The 22,913-nt window shown below is 42.2% G+C and overlaps 1 protein-coding gene across 2 annotated transcripts in view; it reads right to left on the bottom strand.

Moving 5' to 3' along the window:
* The window catches only part of ITGAL (integrin subunit alpha L), a 33,741-nt gene extending 12,340 nt beyond the window's left edge, over positions 1-21,401 (bottom strand). Inside the window, exons 1-20 of one of the 2 annotated variants that reach the window (XM_021008467.2) lie at positions 21,163-21,401; positions 19,986-20,088; positions 19,001-19,095; positions 18,838-18,905; positions 16,464-16,581; positions 16,127-16,257; positions 15,842-15,987; positions 14,784-14,916; positions 14,484-14,625; positions 5,992-6,068; positions 5,601-5,748; positions 5,321-5,475; positions 4,073-4,210; positions 3,164-3,361; positions 2,923-3,053; positions 2,401-2,558; positions 1,718-1,869; positions 1,516-1,587; positions 273-320; positions 111-184 (exon numbers count right to left, since the gene is read on the bottom strand). In XM_021008467.2, the coding sequence (XP_020864126.1) occupies positions 111-184; positions 273-320; positions 1,516-1,587; positions 1,718-1,869; positions 2,401-2,558; positions 2,923-3,053; positions 3,164-3,361; positions 4,073-4,210; positions 5,321-5,475; positions 5,601-5,748; positions 5,992-6,068; positions 14,484-14,625; positions 14,784-14,916; positions 15,842-15,987; positions 16,127-16,257; positions 16,464-16,581; positions 18,838-18,905; positions 19,001-19,095; positions 19,986-20,088; positions 21,163-21,217 (2,342 nt within the window). In that variant the 5' untranslated portion in view covers positions 21,218-21,401. The remainder of the gene's footprint in view (positions 1-110; positions 185-272; positions 321-1,515; positions 1,588-1,717; positions 1,870-2,400; positions 2,559-2,922; positions 3,054-3,163; positions 3,362-4,072; positions 4,211-5,320; positions 5,476-5,600; positions 5,749-5,991; positions 6,069-14,483; positions 14,626-14,783; positions 14,917-15,841; positions 15,988-16,126; positions 16,258-16,463; positions 16,582-18,837; positions 18,906-19,000; positions 19,096-19,985; positions 20,089-21,162) is intronic. The other variant, XM_021008468.2, reaches the window with a different exon arrangement.
* Positions 21,402-22,913: the final 1,512 nt, after the last annotated feature.

The raw sequence follows: 22,913 nt of genomic DNA, 5'->3' as shown, positions 1-22,913 counted from the left end.
TTGTTCTAATCAGGATCAGGGAAATGGTCTTGGTTTGGGGAAAAAGGATGGGAGACCAGGCTCAGGATCAATACTGAGGTCAAGGGGCAAAGAGCATCGGACATACAAACCCTTTGGAATGGAAGTTCATTTTCAGATTGGCCTCACACTTATTGTCATCCCCACAGTTCTTCTCAAAAGGAATCTAGAGAGAAAAGTACCAATGGAGGTTTCTTCCACCCACCCCTAAAACCTTTCTTCTCTCTCTATCCACCTCCCACCTCTCCTCTTACCTCCTTGGTCTCTGAATGTGGGACAGGCCTCATTGCAGGCTGTATTTTCTTTCCAGGTGAAAAGCCATGGGGAAAAACAGGAGAATGGATGGGGAAGGGGAAGGAGAGGTCATTTAGATGAGAATTTTCAGAGGAGGGTTAGACCAGGGGTGAGGAACAAATTAACAGCAACAAATCTGTTCTGTAAAATGTGGATTCAGTCAAAAGGCTGCATTTAAGGACCTAGAAGGCCACATATGGCCTGAAGGCTGCAGGTTCCCCACAGCTTGGTTCGACTCTGGGTAATATCTGGCTATGGTCTTTGCCCCTTTCCCAGAGTCAGCACTATTCTCTGTCCAGCCTGCTGTTCCTTAAAAGCAGAGGATGAAGTATGCTCTTCATCTCCTAGCAAGAGAAGAGATGAACTCAGGATGCAAAATGAGACAAACATTTTTGGACATGGCCGATATGGGAATTTGTTTTGCTTGACTATACATATTGTTAAGAGGGTTTGGGTTGTCTTCTTTTTTTTTTTTCAGTTGGAATAGGAGAGGTGAGACTAAGAGAAAATAAATGCTTGTGAATTGTTAAAAAAAAAAAAGGACTAAGGATGCCACAGGTTGAGGCCTACCTGCTGGGCAATGAGTGAGGCCCTTTGAGGACAGTAGGTGCTTAAAAGCAGACACTAGTAGATATCTAATCAAGACTTGCTGATTGGAATGCTTGATTGAATCCATAGGGGAGGTTTCCCCTGATAGCATCACTCCATGACCCCAGAGGGTTTCTAATGCTGGCAACTGCCTCCTAATTGGTTAATCTACCTCCAGAAACTTTTCTCTCTCCCTCCTTTCATCCTGAATACCCACCCAAGACTCAGTTTGTGATGGAGACAGGGTTTGAATTCTAGTTCCACAAAGTAGTACCCTTTGCCACATATTACTTCACCTCTAAGCCTCAGTTTTCCTGTTTTTAACATGACAGGGTTTGACTAGATAGTCTCTAAGGTCCCTTCCAGGCCTGAGTCTCCAGGTTCCTAAGGTCCCTTCCAGCCCTTCTCTCTAGGTTCCTAAGGACCTTCCAGGCCTGACCCTCCAGGTTCCTAAAGTCCCTTCCAGGCCTGACTCTCCAGGTTCCTAAGGTCCCTTCCAGTTTTGACATTCTAGGTTCCTAAGATCCCTTCTAGCAATAAGTTGGGGATTCTGAAATTATATAGAACTGAATTTCCACTCCCACCCAATACTCCATCCCTGCAACTCCTTCTTACATTGTATTCACCCTCAAAAAGAGAGAATCTCAGGGAGACATTGATGGGGGAGATGTAGTCTTCAATGCATTCCTAGAGGAAACAAGTATGTCAATATTATAGCTGTCTGTTGCACTGTCCTGCCCCAAGCTAGTAACTCTTCAGGATTACATTTAGCTGCCAGATTTCCCCTCCCCAGGGCCAAACCCCCTAATTTCCTCACAGGAAAATTAAACCAGTGTTGGGTGCAGGATTCCTTTGGGGTGACAGTCATGTTCCCTCCAGTCTCCTGTTTCCCTCCAGGGAAATAACCCCGACTTCTTATCCGGTGTCCATCCAGTTGTAGGATATATGTGAGATTAGCCACTAGAGGACCTGGACAGAGTGAAGAGGTTAGGAAGGCTGGGATGAAGGAGGCCTTAACCTGAGTGGGGAAAATGGTATCATGGAAGGAACAATTGATTTGGAGCAGACAAATTGGGGTTGCCATACTGGTTCTGCTACTAGCAATGAATGTATGAGTTTGGGGAAGTCTCCTAGCTTCTCTGTGTCTCATTTTTCTCATCTGTAAAGTAAAGAGATTGGCCTAGACCAGGGGTTCTTAATCTTTTTTGTGTCCCCCTTGGCAGTCTGGTGAAGCCTACCCATGCTTTCTTAGAATAGTGTTTTTAAATGCCTAAAATAAAGCACATAGGATGACGAGGGAAACCTAATTATCTTGAAATGCAGTTATCAAAATTTAAAAAAAAACCACTAAGTTCATGGACCCTTGGTTGGGACCCCCAGCCTGGATGATTTCTAAGGTCCTTGCTAGTTCTAAATCTATGAGACAATGAGACCAAATGGCGCTAGATGGTGGGTGATGAGAACTGTTTTGTGGAGGAGTGATGACTAAACAGCACTGACCTAGGAATTTGGGTGTGAGGTTCTTGACCCAAAAGCATACAGTGATGTTGACCCCAGACCTCTTTGTACTGGCCTGGTAGGAACACTCCACTTCCTGTACTGGGATTTCTGCTGGGGAGAAGTCCATTGAAGAGATGATGTCCAAGACTGGACGAGAGCTGGTTGAGGGGAGGTCAGAAGGAGAGGCAAATTCAAGTGAGAATTCACAAACGTAGGTGGGGCTTTGGATTATATTCAGCTGTGGCCTTTCCCCCTTCCCAGAGCCATCTACCCCTAATCCCTTTTAGCCTTCATGTTTCTTTCTCTGTAGATCACTACCCTTATTCTAGCTTCCATTTTTTAAAAAGTATATAGGGTTGTCCCAGGCTGAGATATGCTTGATTTAGGGTGGGGAACTCTCATCCTTTTTCCCTCAGACACTCCCCCAATAATCATACCTAGGCATCAGTCCTCCTGTCTCTTAAATCCCCAAAGTTGGTGTCTTTTCTAGATAGAATTCAAATGGATGCCATGTCATCTCACCTCAACATAATCACTTGACCCTGAGTTCCTACAAGCACATCTACCAGTCCATCTCCTCCAAGGTCTGTGACACCATGGATGGATTGCCCAAAGTAGTGGAGTCCTGGGGATACCTGGATGCCCTCTATGCGCTAGGACAAAAGAGAGAGGCCCCACTGAGTCAGTAGTTCTAGGAAAGGACAAATTATGGGTAAAGGATTAGGTTTAGGTTCTTTGACCCCAATCCTGGAAAGCTCCTTACCTGGCTAGGCTGGGAACTGAGTCCACCAGGCTTCCCATTGTAGATGTAGATGGAACCCCTTCCCTCCAGTGGGGCTCCCACAGCTACGTCTGTCAAATCATCCCCATCAATGTCCGTCAGAGCAGAGATGGCTGCCCCAAAACGACCCAGGGGATAGCCAGTTTCCCCTTGAAGCTCCATCATCATCTGGAATGCCAGCTGGGAGCAAGGAGAAAGGTTCACATATTCATTCATTTATTCATCCATTCATTCACGCACTCATTTATTACCTCCAAAAATGTTTATTGAGCACATACCATGTGCAAGATACTATTATCAGATAATGAGATTACAAAAGAAATACAGCAAATGCGTAATTTCTGGAATCTTACAGCTAGAAAGCACATTAGATCTGGAAGGGACCTCAGCTGGACCAAGTCATGTTCAAGATACGGAAACTGAAACCCAGAGAAGAGAAGCCTTTTGCCAAAAGTCAAATACTGATTTAGTGGCAGGGCCCAGAATAAAACTGGGGTCTCCTGAATCTCAGCTCAGTATTCTTTTTCCTTTTTACCCCATCTTCAAGAATCAAGATTTACACTCTTGAAAAAGTTAAGTTGCAATATAAGCCAGTAAAATAGGGGTACTAACGGGGGGCTCCTTTGATCTGCTGGACTAGAGCTTGCACTGTGTTCCCTTTGGTAAGCCCCATGCTTAGGCATAGGCCAGAATGATCGATAATTATAGTAAGGGCAGTAGAAGAGCAGAGAAGAACAAGGTCAACTCAGGTTGGGATGAAAGAGGCAAGACTTGGGCTCATCCTTAGAAGAAATGACTCTTTTTTCTCCTTTTCCATACTTCTCATGTGCCCTCCAATACCCCTGGCACTCACACACATACACACACACACAAAATGCCTTGGCTTTCTACCTCTTTCCAACGATAGACAAAAACACGGCCTCCTCTCCACTCCCCATAGAACAGGGGAGCTCCAACCAATAGCAGCTCCATCTCCCCATTTTGGTCCACATCAACCCCACACAACTCCCCACCAAAGTAAGAGCCAACCTATAGAGAGAGAAAGAAAGAAGAGATGGTATAATGATGATCACCCACATTTATGTAGCACTTTAGTTCACAGAACATCCTCCTCACAATAATTTGATGAAGCTGGATAGCAAAAATAATTTGACCTCCACTTTACAGAGGAGGAAACATGTCAAGAGAGTTGCCCAAGATTACACAGCTAAATGTCAGAGCTCAGATAATTACAACAAATGACACTGAAGCAGCGCTTTATAAAATACTCCACATACATTATTTCATTTAATTCTCAGAACAACCCAGTGAAGTAGATGCTAGACTAGAATATTACTTATTTCCATTTTACAGATGAGGAAACTGAGTGTCAGGTTAAGTGACTTGCTCAAGGTCACACAGCTAGTAGATATCAGAAGCAGGAGGTCAGTCCACTGAGCTGTAATTAAGGTAGGACAACTCAGAGCTTCGTCCCAGGGCACTGAAATTCATTTTTTTGTTTGTTTGTTTTTTGGGGTTTTCTTACGGCAATTGGGGTTAAGTGACTTGCCCAGGGTCACACAGCTAGCAAGTGTTACACGTTTGGTCCAAGATCGGATTTGAACTCAAGTCCTCCTGACTTAAGGGCCCATATTCTATCCACTGCGCCACCCAGCTGCCCCCAGAGCACTGAAATTTAACAGAGAAAAGTAGCACTTCTAGTGCTTCAACAGTAGAGAAATAACTAAGCTTAACACCTAGATTTCAAGAATAACTAGTTAAAAGAGGAAGTTCCCACATGGGGTTTCCCTCCACACTCTTCTTATCGCCCAGGACACAGGACAGGTAAGTTCCTCTTCCTCTTACAAAGCAGCCTTCCCTGAAGTGGTCTTACTGGCCTCCCACAAGTGAATGGGGTGAAGGGGAGACTAGTTTCATGTTTCTCATCCTGTACAAATTTTGTACCACTTGCCTCAGGCACAAAAATTGCTAGTGATAGCTGTGCCAACCTAGGTTCCTGCCTCCAAGCCGAGAGCTCTTTCCATTTCACTAGGGTCTTGGGGATGCCTAGGTCCCCATCTTGTTCAACTCCTTCAGTCTCAGGTCGGTTCTGTCCATCACACACCTTCAGCTCCACCTGTGGCCACCTACTGTGCTCACCTGGGGCCCTTCGAGCTTCTGCACTTGGCTCCAGTTTCCTCCCGTTCTGTCTGGTTCTTGGAAGAGGAGCACCCGACCTACATGCTGATATCGAGGAGCACCAGCAGCCAATAGTTTCCTGTTTCCCTTGGAGAGTAGCCAGGTCACTGTATAGCCTGCGGAGGGAGCCAGAGACTTGGAAACAAGAGCCTATAGGCCTGGGTAGAGGGACAAGGGTCACTGGAGCAAAGCACATTGTCTTAATCAGGGAATTAGGGGGAGGATTACAAGACAACCTTACCCAAGTACCCATCCTCTGCCTCCTGGTTCATGGGTTGGTTGCCCACGAATGTTTCATCCTTCATATCTTGCTCCAGGTCTATAAAACCCCCAGCCCAATCCAGAGCCCCAGGAGCTCCCACCACACTGCGGCCCTGCAAAAGGAGACACTAGGGGCAGGTCAGCTGTTTTTGTGTCCCTCCTCAGAAACCACTGCATCTCTGGGTTTTACTCAGCTGCGTCTGGTCCTCAGACTGAAATATGCACACACACACACACACACACACTCCAATGTTCATCCTCCACACAGATGCTAGGGTGATTTCCCTAAAGTACAGGGCTGACTATGTCATTCCCCCTACTCCGTAAACTTCAGTGTTGCCCTGCAGCCTTTCTTCAGCCTTCAAACCTACCTTAGTGAGGTCAGCACTGATGCCACTGGACGACAGCTCCATCTTGAAAGCAATCTTATCTTGCTGTTTACTAGTGCCTGTGAGGAGTCATAGAGGGTATGTGGTACAGTGGAAAGAATATTAGATCTTGAATCAGATGACATGGGTTCAAGTTTTGGCTCTGCTACTTACTACCTATGTTGCCTTGAGTGAAGCTCTCAACTTATGGACCTCAGAGATTATCTAATTCAGTAGTTCCTAACTCTTTTGAGGACAGGAGGCCTTTTTAATATAAAAAAAAATTTGAGGCCCACTCCCCAAAATAATAGTAGTTGTACTCTTTGTGATCATTAATTGAGAAATAATAATAATGATGATAACTAACATTTATAGAGGGACACTGGCCCTCTGGCTATTCCTCAAACAAGATACTCCATCTCCAGACTCTGGGTATTTTCTTTTTTCTATTTTTTTTTTTTTGGTGAGTCAACCCTATCTATCCCTCTTGTGATCAACAAACCTTAGTGCCTCTCAGATCAAATAGAAAGAGTCCTCTGTTTGGCATTTAAAACCTGCTTCCAACCTACCTTTCCAGCCTTATTGTGTATATATGTATATATATATATATTTGGCAATTGGGGTTAAGTGACTTGCCTGGAGTCATATGGCTAGTAAGCATTTGGTCTGAGGCCGGATTTGAATTCAGGTCCTCCTGACTTCAGGGCCAGTGCTCTATCCACTGTGCCACCTAGCTTCCCTGACTCTGGGTATTTTCACCAAGAATGCTCTTCCTCCTCATTTCTGTTTCTTGGCTTCCCTGGCTTCCTTCAAATGCCAGTTAAAATCCTATCTTCTCCAAGAAGCCTTCCCTGATTCCCCTTAATTCCAGTGCCTTCCCTCTATTGATTATCTCTGATGTATCCTGTGTGTGTTATTTGTACGTAGTTGTTTGCGTGTTGTCTCCTCCATTAGACTGAGCTATTTGAGAGCAGAGACTACCTTTCACCTTTCTTTGTATCTCCAGTGGCTCGCATGTAAAAGGCACTTAATAAAGGCTTTTTGACTGACTGATGCTTTAAGGTTTGCAACAAATATTATCTTATTTTATCCTCACAACACTGTGAGGTAATTGCTATTATTATCCCATTTTACAGATGGGAAAACTGAGACAGACAGTGGCTAAGTGATTTATCTAAAGTCACACAGCTAATAAATATGTAAAGGTGGATTTGAACTCCAGTCTTCCTGATTCAGATCTAGCATTCAATCCATTGTACCATCTAGCTGCTTCAAATAAACAGTGATGGGGGCATCTAGGTGGCACAGTGGATAGAGCACTGGCTCTGGAATCAGGAGGACCTGAGTTCAAATGTGACCTCAGTCAGTGTCATAACACCCACTTATCTGTGTGACTCTGGGCAAGTCACTTAGCCCCAAATGCCTCACCAAAAAAAAAAACCAAATCCCACAATAACAAAAAAATCCAATAAATAAACAGTGATGAAAAGTTAGCATGATTTTAGTAGCCTTTTAAATGGATTCATATTTTATGAATCATATTAGCTTACATATGTTTAAAAAACAATACTCACATAAATTGACCTTATTCAAATTTATAGCAGGTATGTTTTATTTATTATCCTAAGTGATTTAATGAAGTGGGGCCTTTACAATAGCAAATAGATTGAGAACCACTGAATCTAATCCAGCCCCTTCATTTTGTTTTTCAAAAATAATTATATTTTAATCTTTTTGCACCTCCCACTACTAGATAGAACCATCTCTGACAAAAACAAACTAATTAAGCAAAAACGTGCAGATACAGAAAACTTGTCTGATAACTAGAATGTGAGCTCTTCTGTTTTTTTGCCTTTCTTTGTATCCCCATTGCTTATCACAGTGTCTGGCACGTAGAAGTCTCTTCATAAATGCTTGTTGACTGACTGATAATACATTTTTTATGTTCACTCTCTCATTTGGTGACTCATCACCTTCCCTGAGTCTAATTATCCTCTCTGCACAGATGACTCCCACATCTGTATGTCCGGCCCTAGTTTCTCTTCTGACCATCTATCGCTGCCTATTGGACATTTCAAAATGGGTCTTCTATAAGTATCTCAAATTCAACATGTACAAAACAGAACTCATTATTTTTCTCCCAAAACCTACTCTTCTTCTGAACGTTCAGTTATTCTGGTTCCCTACCACTTTGGTATCATCCTCACTCCCACTCACCCTACGTATCCAATTTGTTGTCAAATCTTATACCTCCACAATGTCTCACCCACTCCTCCCAACACCTATCCCCTGGACTATTTCAATAGCCTCCTAACTGGTCTGTGTGCTTCATGTGACTCAGCCTTCCAATCTCTCCTCCCCACAGCTATCAAAGCAATTTTCCTAAAATCTGACCGTATTACCCACCCACTCAATAAAGTCCAGATCCTTCTTATTCCTTTTAGGATCAAATATAAATTCCTCTATTTGGGATTTTAAAGCCCTTCACAACCTAGTCCTTACCCGATTTTTTTAATTTTTAGTTTTATCTATTTTGGTTAGGCAATTGGGGTTAAGTGACTTGCCCAGGGCCACACAGGTAATAGGTGTCAAGTGTCTGAGGCCAGATTTGAACTCAGGTCCTCCTGACTCCAAGGCCGGAGCTCTATCTCTTACCTACTTTTCCATTCTCCTTAAACCCTATCCAACCTCCGTGGTCTAGCCACACTGGCCTCCTTGTTGTTACACACACACACACACACACACACACACACACACACACACACACACCCTTGTGTTTTCACACCCACTGTCCCCCATATCTCGAATGCATTCCTCCTTGTTTTCTTCAAAAATAAAGCTCTACCTCTGACATGAACCCTTTCCTGGTCCCCTCAGCTGCTACTGCCACCTCCTTCCCAAACAAAAAAATTACCTTGTATTTATTTTGCATACATTTTTATATGCATATATTGTCCCCTTGAGAGCAGAGATTGTTTTGTTTTTATCTTTGCAATCCCAGCCTCTAACACAGTGCCTGGCAATAGTAGGCAATTAATAAGTGGCTGTTGATCAGTCGAATGTTTATGATGTTCTGTCCCATGACATAGCATTCTGCTATGAGGAAATTTTGCAGATGAAGAAACTGAAACCAGGGCTTGGAAGTGACCTGCCCAACTTCACAGAGACACTAAGAAACCAGGAGGGCAGTACAGAGGAAAGCCCTCCCCCCACTCACCCTGTCCTCAAATGATTAAAATTGTTAAAGACTAAGAAATAAAAGCTAACCTTGGAACTCCATACAGATGAGCATTACACTGTGATGCCTCCAAGCGCCTTATAACAAAGTTTAACTCCCTGAAGATCATTCATTCATTTAAAAAAATAGACGGGCAGGCAGGCAGGCAGACAGACAGACAGATAGATAGATAGACGGACAGACAGACAGATAAGATAGATAAACTGCCTGTTATGTGAAAGACCTTGTGCCTGGTCCCAAGAGAGATAAAAAGATAAATACTATAGGTCTCTCCCCTCAGGGAACTAACAATCTAGCTCTTCTTTTTGTCTAAGAAGAACAGAGAAGACAAAATAACAAAATAGTCATCCACCTGTCCTGCTCAAAAACTTGACTGAGGAGATTGAAGACATATGATCCAAGCTACACTGAGAGCCAGTGTGGTCTCTTGGCCGGACCTGGAGTCATACCCCACCTCAGATATTTACCAGCTTTATGACTCTGGGCACAGAATCTACTTCCTCCCACTGTGCACACTTTCCTCTTTTGGCTTCAGAGAAGTCTGGTTCTCCTCTTACCTCTCTAAACACTCCGTCCTTTTTGTCCTTCACTGTGACCCTGTAAGGTGAGTGTTTCCTAAGGGTCCATCCTTGGCCTTCTTTTCTCTCTCTACACTCACTCCCTTAAGTATGTTATTCACTCTGACAGCTTCAATGACTACCTCTATACTGACCCCCAAGTCTATATACCTCCAGCCCTGATCACTCTTCTGAATGCCAGACCTGCACCCACAAGTCCAGTACATACCTCTCCAGTACATATCTCTGGATGATGCCTGAACTGGATGAACTGGACCTGGGTGATCACTGAACTCCTGTTTGCCTCGGGATGATGACAGCACCTATCTTCCAAAGTTATTGTGAGGACCAATGAGATAATAATTGTTGAAGTGCTTGGCACAGTGCCTAGCACATATAATATTAGCTATTAGTATTATTACTCTCCATTCCCTTCAGTCTATGCTTCACACATCACTGGGGTGATCTCATTTCCCTGCTAATGAGTCTTTTCTGGTTCTCTGTTTTATACTGAGTAAAATTCAAACTCCTTAGCCTGAAGGGCAAGGCCTGCCATCATCTGACACCAGCCCTGTTATTATTGTTTAGTCATTTCAGTCGCATCTGACTCTTTCGTAATCCCACATGGGGTTTTCTTGGCAGAGATACCACAGTGGTTTGCCATTTCCTTCACCAGCTCATTTGACAGATGAGGAAACTGAGGCAGAGTTAAGTGACTTGCCCAGGGTCACATAGCAAGTATCTGAGGCAGGATTTAAACTCAGGAAGAGGAATCCTCCTGACTCTACTCTATCCACTGCCTTTACTCTAGTTTTACAGATTCAAAACAGATTCCTTCCTTCTGGAAACTATGTTCCAACCAAGCCAGGTCTCTCTAACTCCTGAACATTCTCTTTTCCTTTCCTTATGCAATTCTTTCTATCTAATTTGCATTCTTTACCTCTTGGATTCCTACTTCTCCTTTAAAATTCTCTTCAAACACCACCTTCTCCAGGAAGCCTTCCTGAAACTTCCTAGCAATAATTGTCTCCCCGCCCCCGCCCCGGAACTTACATAGCACTTTGTTCTTAACTACTTTTATACACTTACCATGCATTGTTTTATATTATAGTTGTCTGTATTTTTTTTTTATCTCCCTACTAGTTTGTGAACTCCATGAGGGCAGGGGCTATGTTTTATCTAAACTTTGTTATCTCTCTCAGGGCCTCCCACAGTGCTCTGCACACAGTATTTGATTCATAAATGTTTGTTGCATGAATGAATGAATGAAAGAATGGATGAATCCTTTGTTCCAGCCAGACTGAGCTCACACTGTCCTTATAACATGCACCTTAGTATCGCACCATTTTGAATACTCACCTATGGACAAATTTTACTCATACCCTTCTCTGGCCTTGCTATACCAACATAATAACAATATATCATATTTCTACAATGCCTTATGGTCTACACAGTGCTTTCTTCCAACAACCTGAAAGGTAGGTAAGGTATGCATTATTATCCCCATTTTACAGATGAGGAAACTGAAGCACCTAGAAGTGAAATGATTTGTCCACACTCACATAGCTTGTATGGAAAGGCAGCCATGTTAATATACTATTGGTAGAGCTTGGCCCAAACTGATTCAATCGTTCTGGAAAGCATTTTGAAATTATGCTCCAAAAGTGACAAAAATATCCATGTTCCTAGTGGTCCTTCTGCTAGGCATATACCCTAAGAAGGCCAAAGAAAGAAAGATAGACCATACACAACAAAATATCTATAAGTAGCTCATTTGTGGGGAGCACAGAATGGGAAATAAAGTAGGTGCCCACTAACTGGAGAATGGCTAAATAAATGGTGGTACAAGTAGAATATTACTACACCACCAAAAAAAACTAATATGAAAAATTCAGAGAATCATTAGAACACATATCAACCGAGTCAAAGTATTTAGCAGAATCAAGAAGACATTGTATACAGTAACTATAATAATGTAAAGATAACACTTCCACATAATAGCCCTTTACATTTTGAAGACAGTTTTTATTTTGCTGTAAGTCATCTCTAAGCTTAACATCCCCTGTTCTTTCAACTGATTCACCAATGACTACTGAGCATATAATACAGAATGTGAAAGTTAGACCGAAATTTAGAATGTGGAACACAGACCATTTGAACTAGAAAAGGCTTAAGAATGTAGAAAGCAAAAGTCAAAAGGAAAACAATGAAAACAAAAAGAAATAAGAGAGGATCACTGAAGCATTTTTAAAAACCTGTGTAGGGCAGGCAGATGCTTACTAGTTGTATGACCCTGGGCAAGTCACTTAACTCCATTGCCTCATTCCAAAAAATGCATGGATCCGGCCTCAGACATTTGATACTTTCTAGCTGTGTGACCCTGGACAAATCTAACCCTGATTGCCTTGCCAAAAACAAAACAAAAGAAAACAAAACAATACATGGAAGAGAATAACAGGAAATCAGAATAAATCACAGGTAAACAGAAAAACTTTGAAAGTTACATGCTGAATTACATGTGTGTGTGTATTATATATATATATATATATATATATATACACAAAAATTATTTGTATATTATATATATAAATATAAATTTGTATTATATACTATATGTATATTATATGTATATTTATGGTCTACATAAGGCTTTCTTCAAACAACCCTGAAAGGTTATTATTATCCCCATTTTACAGATGAGGAAACTGAAGCACCTAGAAGTTAAGTGATTTGTCCAGACTCACATAACTTGTAAGAAAAGGCAGCCATGTTAATACACTGTTGGAAGATATGTGTGTGCGTGTGTGTGTGTGTGTGTGTGTGTGTGTGTGTATATATGTATGTGTGTATAGATATATGTATATATAATATGATACATGTATATATAATACATATATGAATAAATATATATACCAACATATATGTATATCTAATACACACGTACACAGATCTTTAAGAAAAGTAAGCTATATGTTATAGATATTTATAGTTCTACACACAATTCTCTTTTATTTTATCACACTCCGTATATGAGATTGAAATGTAAAGGAAAACAATAGAAAAATAAACTAAATGCTGTGTAATTATAATGACTAAGCTTGTCCCCAAAGAAGAGTTGAAAAAAAGCACTTCCATCTTTTCTTTGTAGCAATGGGGGACTCTTGGTGGAGAAAAAGCAGTTGGTATGCTGGTTGGTTTTCCTGAACTGTCTTTTTTTCCCCTCTTTCTTTCTAAAATATTAGTTATAAAGAATGGCCTGCTTAGGAAGGGAGATAGTAGGGACATATTTAGAAATGAAAGTGATGAATGAAGTTTCAGTGAAAACAAGATACATTTATGAGGGCAGCTAGGTGGTGCAGTGGATAGAGCACCAGCCCTGGAGTCAGGAGGACATGAGTTCAAATCCCACCTCAGACACTTGACACTTACTAGCTGTGTGACCCTAGGCAAGTCGCTTTACCATGTTTGCCTCAGTTTCCTCATCTTTAAAATGAGCTGGAGAAGGAAATGACAAATCACTCCAGTATCTTTGCCCCCCCCCAAAAAAAAACTCCAAGTAGGGTCACAAAGAGTGAGACATGGCTGAAAGAACTCAACAACAAATGAAAAACATCCAGAATAAGCGGGTGGTATCACTCATCAGATTATGTCAGGGATATCATGTTCAGTTTTCAGTATGTATGGCCAAAGCAAACAGAACACATTAAGGGACCATTCACATGTAAGCTGTCTTCAATATGTAATGGGCTATTACATAGTATTATGGACAGTTAGGTGGCACAGCGGATAGAGTGCCAGGCCTGGAATCAAGAAAACTTCCTGAGTTCAAATCCGGCCTCAGATACTAACTAGCTATGTGACCCTGGGCAAGTCACTTAACCCTGTTTGCTTCAGTTTCCTCATCTGCAAAATGAGCTGGAGAAGGAAATGGCAAACCACTCTAGTATCTTTGCCAAGAAAACCCCAAATAGGGTTTGGGAGTCAGACATGACTGAAAGATGACTAAATAACAAAATTATGAAGAAGTGTTTTTTTTTCATCTTTATAAATGGTGGAAAGAACACTGGACTTGAAATCGGAAGACTTGACTTAGAGTTCAGGCTCTGACACTTACTGGCCCAGTGTGAACTTGGGCAAGAGTCTCTGAGTCTCATTCTCCTCACCTATAAAATGAGGGTAATAAAGTGGCGAATAAAGTATTTTGTAAATCACTAAATGTTATACAACTGTGCTGTTATTAATATCATTGTTATTATTATCTTTCCAAGTAGATTATAAGCTTCTAATGAGAAAGAACTAAGTGTTTCTTGTTCTTTTTTTTTCCACATCCCACTCAAATGGAGCAGAACAAATATTTGTTGGTTGGCTAAAATACTGGATAAAATTGCTATTAAAAATTTTTCAAGTTTTCAGAACAAATAAATCAGAGCATGATTATTTTCAACTGAAGATTCTACTCTTTGCAGCTATCTGGTACAGCAGGTAGAGTACCAGGCCTAGACTCAGAAAAATCTGAGTTCAAATCCAGCCTCAGACACTTACTAGCTGGGTGACCCTGGGCTAGTCACTGACCCTCTCTGTTTGCCTCAGTTTCCTCATCTATAAAATAGGGATGTTAATATCACCTACCTCCCAGGGTTACTGTGAGGCTTAAATGAGATTATACTCATAAAGCTCTCAGCACAGTGCCTGCCACTCACCTTCAATATCATAGATCTTCTTCTCCAGGTCATCAAACAGTCCCTTAAGCTTGTCATAAGTGTCCAGAATCTTCACAAAATCCTCCTTGGGATTTGAGGCAAAGTCAGCAAGTTTCTTAGGTTCTTGAATTCCACCCCCAATCTGTGGGAGAGTGAAGAGGTCACCTCAGCAGGATCCCTGACTGATGCTTCAGAGCCCTCTCTGACCCTCCAACCCACCACGGAGGAACAAGAACAGGAAGTGTCCTGGGTCTGGGGAAGAGCTGGGGCTACCAGGGTGGCAGCCTAGGGGACTCATACCCCAATCACATAGCGGATGATATGTTTGGCTTCCTCGATGTCTCCAGTATCTGTAGCATCCCCATCTGTGATGATGATCATTACTCGCACAGCTTCAGGGCGGGCACCCTGACTCACATCAAACACATCCTTTCTGTGTCAAAAAATGAAGTGAATAATGTGAAAATATGTGTAACAGGAATGTATACGTACAGCCTATATCAGATTGCGTGCCATCTTGGGGAGGGAGGGAGGGAGGAGGAGAAAAATTTAAAACTCAAAAGCTTATGTAAGTGATTGTTGATAATTCAGAATAAATTAATTTAAAAAAGTGAAGTGAAGTGAGGGTCTTCTCCCCCTGCTTCCCCAGTACAGAGGGCAAGGGGCTTCCTCTAGATAATGTTCCTGTCTCATGATGTCATACTCATGGGTAAAGGGAAAAAGCATCCTGATATAAGGAAAAGAACTTGAGATCTGGGTTCTCATCTAGCTCCCCCACTTCCTCTCCATGGGCTATTGAGCAAAAACTAGAAATAAAGTGGGGCCATTGACTGGGGAATCAATGCAATATATTATTACACTATTAAAGAGTAGATAAAGTAAAAAAATAAAATAAAGTAAATGATGAGTAGGAGGGACCCTGAGAAACAGGAGGACTAGAACGAATTGGATGAGGAAGGGGAAGAGACACAAATGGGATCAGGATAAATGCAATGATCCAGATTCATTAGTGAGGTTAGATAACAATGGATACTGAATGAGGCAGCCACAGAGTGATGTTGAGCTGTCTGGGTCAGTTTTGACTGCTTTCCTTTCTTATCCAGGAGGGTTGGGGAAACGGCATATCAGAAAATGACTACGATGTAAGAAAATAAAGGCATCCATTTCTATATACATGTGTATATACACACATGTACATGCATGCATATGCGTATATACATACACATATATGTATATACATGTAGGTATGTATGTGTGTGTGTGTGTTTGCCATAGGTCCTAGAGCTACTGTTTAGAGGACCAAGTAAGAGAATGTGTGTGCAAGTAGCCCTTGTAGCCACAAAGATTAAAGAACTCACACAACATGTTTGATGCCCCCAAAGGTGTTGGTGAGTTCTTGCATGTGTGTGACATTAGCTAGCAGAGCATCAGGGTTTCTTATCTTGATATAGTCTGAGAAGTAGAATTCAGTCTTGGAGGAGCTTGAGAACTGGACAGCTGCAAACTGGACAGAGATGGAGACAGGGGACTCGGCTGGCCTACTCATTCCACATTTGGTCCCACCTCCCGCCAAACTGCTTCCCCCTCTCTCCCAGTCCTTGCTTCCCTCCCAAGACCCAATCACCCAGCTCCAGTCCCCGCACATGGAACGAAGAATTGCTGAGCTTTCTCATCACATCTTCCATGAATTCCAGGATTTTCTTAAAATCACTGTTAGTTATGCTGTAGGATCCGTCGAATAAGAACACCAAATCTACGTTTGCTTTTAGACACGCTGCAGAGGGGCCAGACATAAGGAGATCAGGAGAAGAGACTACTATCATTTCATCCCAGTGCCATCCCTGTCTCTGTTCCCTTCCCTTTGGTTTAGTCATTGCTGGGCCATAGGACAAACCAGCTTAGTAAGTTGTATTTCTCACTTGTGGTCTTGTCACTCCCCAAAGTGATAGCCCCTTTTGCCAGGGCTGGGTTTCCTCTTACCCTGATAACCAGGATATGCAAGAAGTGCGGGCCCGCCCAAATTTGGTGGGAAGAGATAGCAAAGACCACTCAAATAGAAGTTCTGATCACACTCCCTTGCCAGCCCAGGGTCACAAGCCTGTGGGAAACCAAAGGTAGTGGACAGTCAGAAACCTACTAATCAAGTAGCCATCTATGCATCTATCTGTTGCTATTGTTTTAACTTTTTTTTAAACTACAAACTTAGCACTGTCTGTTGTTGTCAGTGGAGGAAGATTTTTAGAACAGCTAGCAAAGAATCTCAGACTTGAAAAGTACATGAGGACATAATATAAAATGTGAGAACTGGAAGAAACTTTAAAGCATATCATAGAGAATATGAAAGCTAGTATGAAATTTAGACTGTGGAGCACAGAATATCAGAACTAGAAAGAGACTTCAGAAAATAGAAAGGGAAGGCTAAAGGGAAAAGAAAGAAAACAAAAAGAGAAAGAAGGGACGGTCACTGAAGTATTTTTTTTTAACATTCAGAGAAGAGAACAGTAGGAAAGCCTGAAGGAATCACAGACAAGCAGGATAGCTTTGAAAGTTATGTGCTTAATTGATTATATATTCTTAAGAAAAAACAAGCTACACACAATAAAAACTCATAGTTTCATATACAATCCTTTTGTTGTTGCTGTTCTACTACGTATACGGAAATGCTCATTTTTTGGCATTAAATTCAGAACAACATGAATTTTAAAATTTTGAAAGGAGCTTTAGAACATAGAACAAGGGGTTTTAGAACAAAGAAACAAGAAGAATTTCAGGATTGGAAGATACTTTGGGATAGAAAACCTACATGGGATAGAAGAGACCTTGGAACAGGGAGAAAAGAATGGAGGAGATCAGAGCTGGAAGGAACCTTTAAACCCAGAGCACAGAACATCACAGCTGCAAGGGACTTTAGAACCCAGAGCACAGAACATCACAGCTGCAAGGGACTTTAGAACCCAGAGCACAGAACATCACAGCTGGAAGGGACTTTAGAACTCAGAGCACAGAACACAGCTGGAAGGGACCTTAAAGATCATCTACTGAGTCTCTATTCCCAGCCCAGTGCTCTTCCAAATGTACCATGCTGGCTGCTTTTTCCTGATTGGTGACCTGCCCATATTTCTTTCACCCTCTTCTCTTCCCTCCTCTTTTTCACTCCAAGTTTGTGTATATGGTATCTCCCCTCTCCTCTCCACCTATTGGAATACTACCTATGTTTATAATTGCTATGTGACCTCAGACAAGTCACACTTTTTGTTGAGCTGTTTCTTCCTCTGAAAAGGGACGGATTTGGACTAGATAGTGTCTAAGATTTGTCCTTGCCCTGACATTCTTTGAGAAAGTTAAGCTTAAGACAGATTCCCATTCTCCAGGAAACTTTAAAGCCCTCTCAAGTCCATGACAATTTCTTCTCTGACCATCTCTGGTTATTATTTAACTTTCTACACTGTTACTTGTCTCCCACACAAAGGTAGACTGTAATCTCGAGTGCAGGTATCACATCTTACTCCACTGAGTGGAGCATAGGGGCCTTGAGACCTAAACATTGGTTATAATGATTTACATTTTTAAGGTGCACAAAGAACCTTTCTTATAACCTCCCTGTATGGTAGGCAGTTGGAGTATCATTATTCTTATTTTACAAATGAGGAAACTGAGGCTCAGAGAAATGAAATGACTTGCCTAAGGCTATAGTTAATATTAATAATTGGCAGAGATAGGACTTAAATAAACCCAGGTGTTTTTATTCCAAGTTGATCGCTCTTTTCTTTTTTTTATTTTAACATTTTGTTTTCCCCCAACTATATGTAAAAACAACTGACATTCTTTTAAAAAAAAATTTGGGTTCCAAATTTTCTTATTCCCCCCCCCCATTAAGAAGGCAAGGAAAGGGGCAGCTAGGTGACATAGTGGATAGAGCACTGGCCCTGAAGTCAGGAGGACCTGAGTTCAAATCCAGCCTCAGACCAAACACTCGACACTTACTAGCTGTGTGACCCTAGGCAAGTCACTTAACCCCAATTGTAAAAAAAAAAAAAAGGTAAGCAATTTGAAATAGATTATATGTGTACAGTCATGTAAAACATTTCCATGTTAGTCAAATCACTTTTTTCTTTTCTTTTTTTTTTTGACGCAAAAAAGTGACTTGCCCAGAGTAACACAGCCAGGAAATGTCTAAAGCCGGATTTGAACTCAGGTCCTCCTGACTACAGGTCCAAGATCACTCTTTTCTTGATTGATTGACATTCTGTCTGTCTCTGTCTGTCTCAAACCATCTGACCCTTTAATTTTACCCTTTATCTCTTCTTATTTGCCTTCCCTCCCTCCTCACCTATTGATTCTCTATTTCTCTTACCATGAAGCGTCCATCTGTGGGATCTGTCGCCAAGGTCATACCTAGATACTTGGAAGTGAGATTGGCATCTGCGGTAAGAAAGAAGATCAATACCAGAAGTAATTCAGAAGCCATGAGGAGCTCCCTGACCACGATAAGGCCTCCTGTTACACATGGCTCTCACCTCTCAGGTCCATTGGCTGGCAATGTCCTGTGGACGGCTGGCACTGATAGAGGTTCCCAGTATTGTTCCCCTCACCAGGAGCTCCCACAACGACCCTGATGGAAAATACTTTCTGTAAGACAGAGATGCCTGGACCTTCGGAAACACTAGGACTCCTATTGGAGTCAACCTTTGGGGGAGGGGGTCTGGGACCCCTGAGCAATGCCAGATGCTTCCTCAAAGAGCTCTCAGCATCACTCCCCACCCCCAGTGCTGGCTGGTGAATAATCCCTCCCATTTTCCCTCTATGTGTCTTAGTACCTCGAATTTGAATGGGTGCTTTACAATTTCCAAGGTTATATATCCAATATAGCATTATACAAGTTTTGTAAAAGCCCTAGGAAGGAGCAAATGCAGGGATAATTATCCAAATTTTTCTTATTTTATCCAGACTTGTGATTCCACAGGTGTAAGGAACTCCTGGTGTGGAAAACCCTCTACCTACAGCTCATTTGTATTTTATAGCCTTGAGAGTTGCCTGAGGGCACTGAGAGGTTAAGGAACTCATTCATGATCACACAGCAGGCATGTGTGTCAGAGACAAGACTTGAACCCAGGTCTTCCTGACATCAAGGTCATCCTTCATCAACTATGACAAACTTTCACATATAGTAAATGTCAGAATAATTAAAGTCAAGTCTCTGGACTCCCAGGTCAGTGTCCTTCCGGCTACCTTACTCATCACCCACCATCCATGCCCAGGGAGTTGTGGGAGTAAGAACCAGGGCCTCAAGGGCAGTGGCCTCAAAAATTAAATAGAAAAGAATCCCTGGGCCAGCCAGCATATTGACTCAGAAAACTACAAAATAACATTATCTATGTTGTATTATATTTTTATTTATTTTTGTTAAACATTTCCCAATTACATTTTAATCTGGTTCCCCATGATGCAGGGGTTTTGCTGCTACTGGTAGTCAAGTTTGACACCTTTTCTCTAGGGCCTCACCCATTTCCAACTTGTAGGACCTGATACCCAAAATGGTTCCCTGCATCTTGGAAGGAAAAGCTCTGGGAGTGTCTGGTATCCAGGTTATAGCTTGAAGCCAAGGCTGCAAGAGAAGGAACAGAGAATCAAGGCCTGGTGGGGCCTCAAAACATCCCCTTCTCTGTCTCCCCAACCCACCTGGCCCCGGCTCCTCAGTTGCCCCCAGACCAATAGCTGCAGGAACAGATTTAGGGCTGGGAATGCCTAGAGTTGAAAACTTAAGAGGAAGCCAAGGCCTCAGTTTCTTGTTTATCCACTCTTTTTTGGCTTATAGGGTGGGGGAAGTGAAGATAATCTGCATAATAAAGGAGAGAGGAGGGGAGGTGAAGAAGGGAACAAGAAAGGAGTGCATCCCCTTTGTTCTTTTCTCCCTCCCCCACAAAGGGATTTTGGTTCCCAGTTCCCAAATCGGAGTTGTCAACCAGCCTCAACCAGCAACTAGGACTGACCACAACACTTCACACTTCCCTATTCTGGAAGGTCCCATTTTCCCCAAAGATTTGGGTTCCTGCCTCTCCAGATTGAACTCTGCCGCTGGGTTTTCCATTAAGATTTCTAGCCTCTATTTCTCCAAGTACCTCCCCGACCACACACACACACACACACACCCTTCTCATATATTGGCTTTTGGCTCTCCCAGCCCTTCAAACACCCAGCCGCTTTGTCCTACCCCGGACTCTGTCTCATAGCAAACATCAGCTCTGGCTGCCCCAGCATATCCTGTCCCACTCCACCTCAAACATCCCCAACCTCATATACCCACACCTTCTTAATTTCAGACACCTCTTCCCACCCTTCCCACTCAGCACCTCCTGTTCCCACTTATGAAAAGCATTTTGAACTGAAATTTCTAATGCCTAACCCAACTGTCTGTCTCCTGCATCTTCTTTCTCTGTTTCTGTTTCTCTGACTGTCCCTGCTTCTCTTTCAGCCCTCAGTCTCCCTCAATATTTTCTCTTTTTCTTGTTCCCTAGGATCTTGAGTCCCAATCAGGTTGTCCATGCCTTCTCCTCCCTCTCTGACTGCTCCTCCTCCATGACTTAATTCCCAAAAAACCTCCCCAACCAACACCCCCCAGGTTCCTGTTTTCCCCTTAGTCTCTGCCCTTACATGTTCTGCTCTTCTGAACTCAACTTACCCCAGAGAAAGATCCCAAGCAGGGGCAGCCTGAGTGAAGTGCTGGCACCCTTCATGGCACTATGGCCAGGGTGGTGTAGGGTCAGGGATGGAGAAGAGGAGACCCAGGGCTCAGAAAATCAGTTGTTAAAGCTAGTTGCCAACTTAAGGTAAAAGGAGGAAATGACTGTGTTCAGGGCCCCCAGTGGCTAGGACTTTCTCACAGGGGAAGGGATGAGGGTGTCACAGGGTGGTTGATGGAGTTATGAAACCAGAATGGGCTTAGAGAGGAAGTGTAAGCAGGTTAGATTTCCTGCCCGGCTGCTTTTCTTATCAGCTAAAACCCAGACTCATCAGAGCTGGGGCATTACATTAGGTTGTTATCTCATAGACTGGCCAAGCTGGAAAGAATCTTAAAGATGGTCCTAAACTCCCTTGTTCTATAGATATGAAACTATGGCCCAAAAAGAAGAATGAAATTGCAATCTTTTGGATTCAAGAGACTTGAATCTGAATCCCAGGTCTTCTGACCCAAAATCCATTATTATTCTTTCTTTCTAATTAATATCTTTTTTTGAAAAAATCACACTCGTTTGTTCAACTCATCATTGAACCCTCTCCTACACTAGAGAAAACTAATTAAATAAAACTGACCAACAAAGCATCCACATTTGGCAGCTTATTCAACATTCTCTATCCATAATCCCTCCATTCTAATGCTCTTTTCCACATACCCCAATTTGTGTCTTCTAGCTTTTTTTCGTTCCTGTGCTAGGTACTAGCTTCAACAGAAAATCCTAAGAGAAGAAATATGTTTATTCAAAACAAAACTGAGGGAACCAGGCAATGATACACTGGAGCTGGCTTGCAGGGGCTCAAGAGAGATGATTGTTAAATTTTCAGTGTGAGCATTTATGCCTCAGAAATCAGCAAAGTTTAGAAATCAGGGCTTGATGTATCATCATGTTGATTATCTAGACTTAAGAAAGTGATGGAGAAAATGTCCATAATGAAGATTAAACTTTTAAAACTATGTCATGAATATATTCCCCACCCACACAGAGCTGGTTGTTAAACATTTACCAGCACTTTTACCCAAGGACAAGGATAAGCACTAAAAAAAAAAATCTCATTTGTGCCATGTGATACATTTCTGTGTTTCTCTGATCTTCATACCTACATGAGCATCTATAAGCACATATAACTAATATTACTACGCATATAGCAGTATTGTGAATTGGTGCAGACATTCCAGAAAGTAATTTGGAAATATACCCCAAAGTCACTAAACAGTGACTTGTATGCCTAAGAAACCTGGACAATCTACCAGAGCCATGCCAAAAAACTGAATCGCTTACATTGGATTTGTCCTAGGCACATTCTGAAGATCACCTGGCAGGACAAGATACCAGACGCTGAGGTCCTCTCTTGAGCTAAACTGCCAGGCATTCAAACTCTACTGCAAAGAGTGCAACTCTGATGGGCTGGCCACATTGTCCAAATGCCAAATGTACTTTTGCCTAAAAAGACTATTTTATGGAGAACTCACACAGGGCAAGCGTTCACATGGCAATCAGAAGAAGCAATACAAGGACACTCTCAAGGTCTCTTTGAAGAACTTTGGAATTGACTGTGAGACATGGGAGACACTGCACAGGATTGTCCTGCATAGTGTGCCTGAATCAAAGAAGGGGCTGTACTCTAACCAAAGCAGAATTGCAGTAGTTCAAAAGAAATGTGAGATGCACAAATTAGAGACACCTCCATCCCAAA

Source organism: Phascolarctos cinereus, unplaced genomic scaffold (assembly GCF_003287225.1).
Source record: "Phascolarctos cinereus isolate Bilbo 61053 unplaced genomic scaffold, phaCin_HiC Scaffold_4;HRSCAF=312, whole genome shotgun sequence".
In the NCBI taxonomy this organism is placed as follows: domain Eukaryota; kingdom Metazoa; phylum Chordata; class Mammalia; order Diprotodontia; family Phascolarctidae; genus Phascolarctos; species Phascolarctos cinereus.
This window is presented reverse-complemented; position numbering and strand designations above follow the sequence as displayed.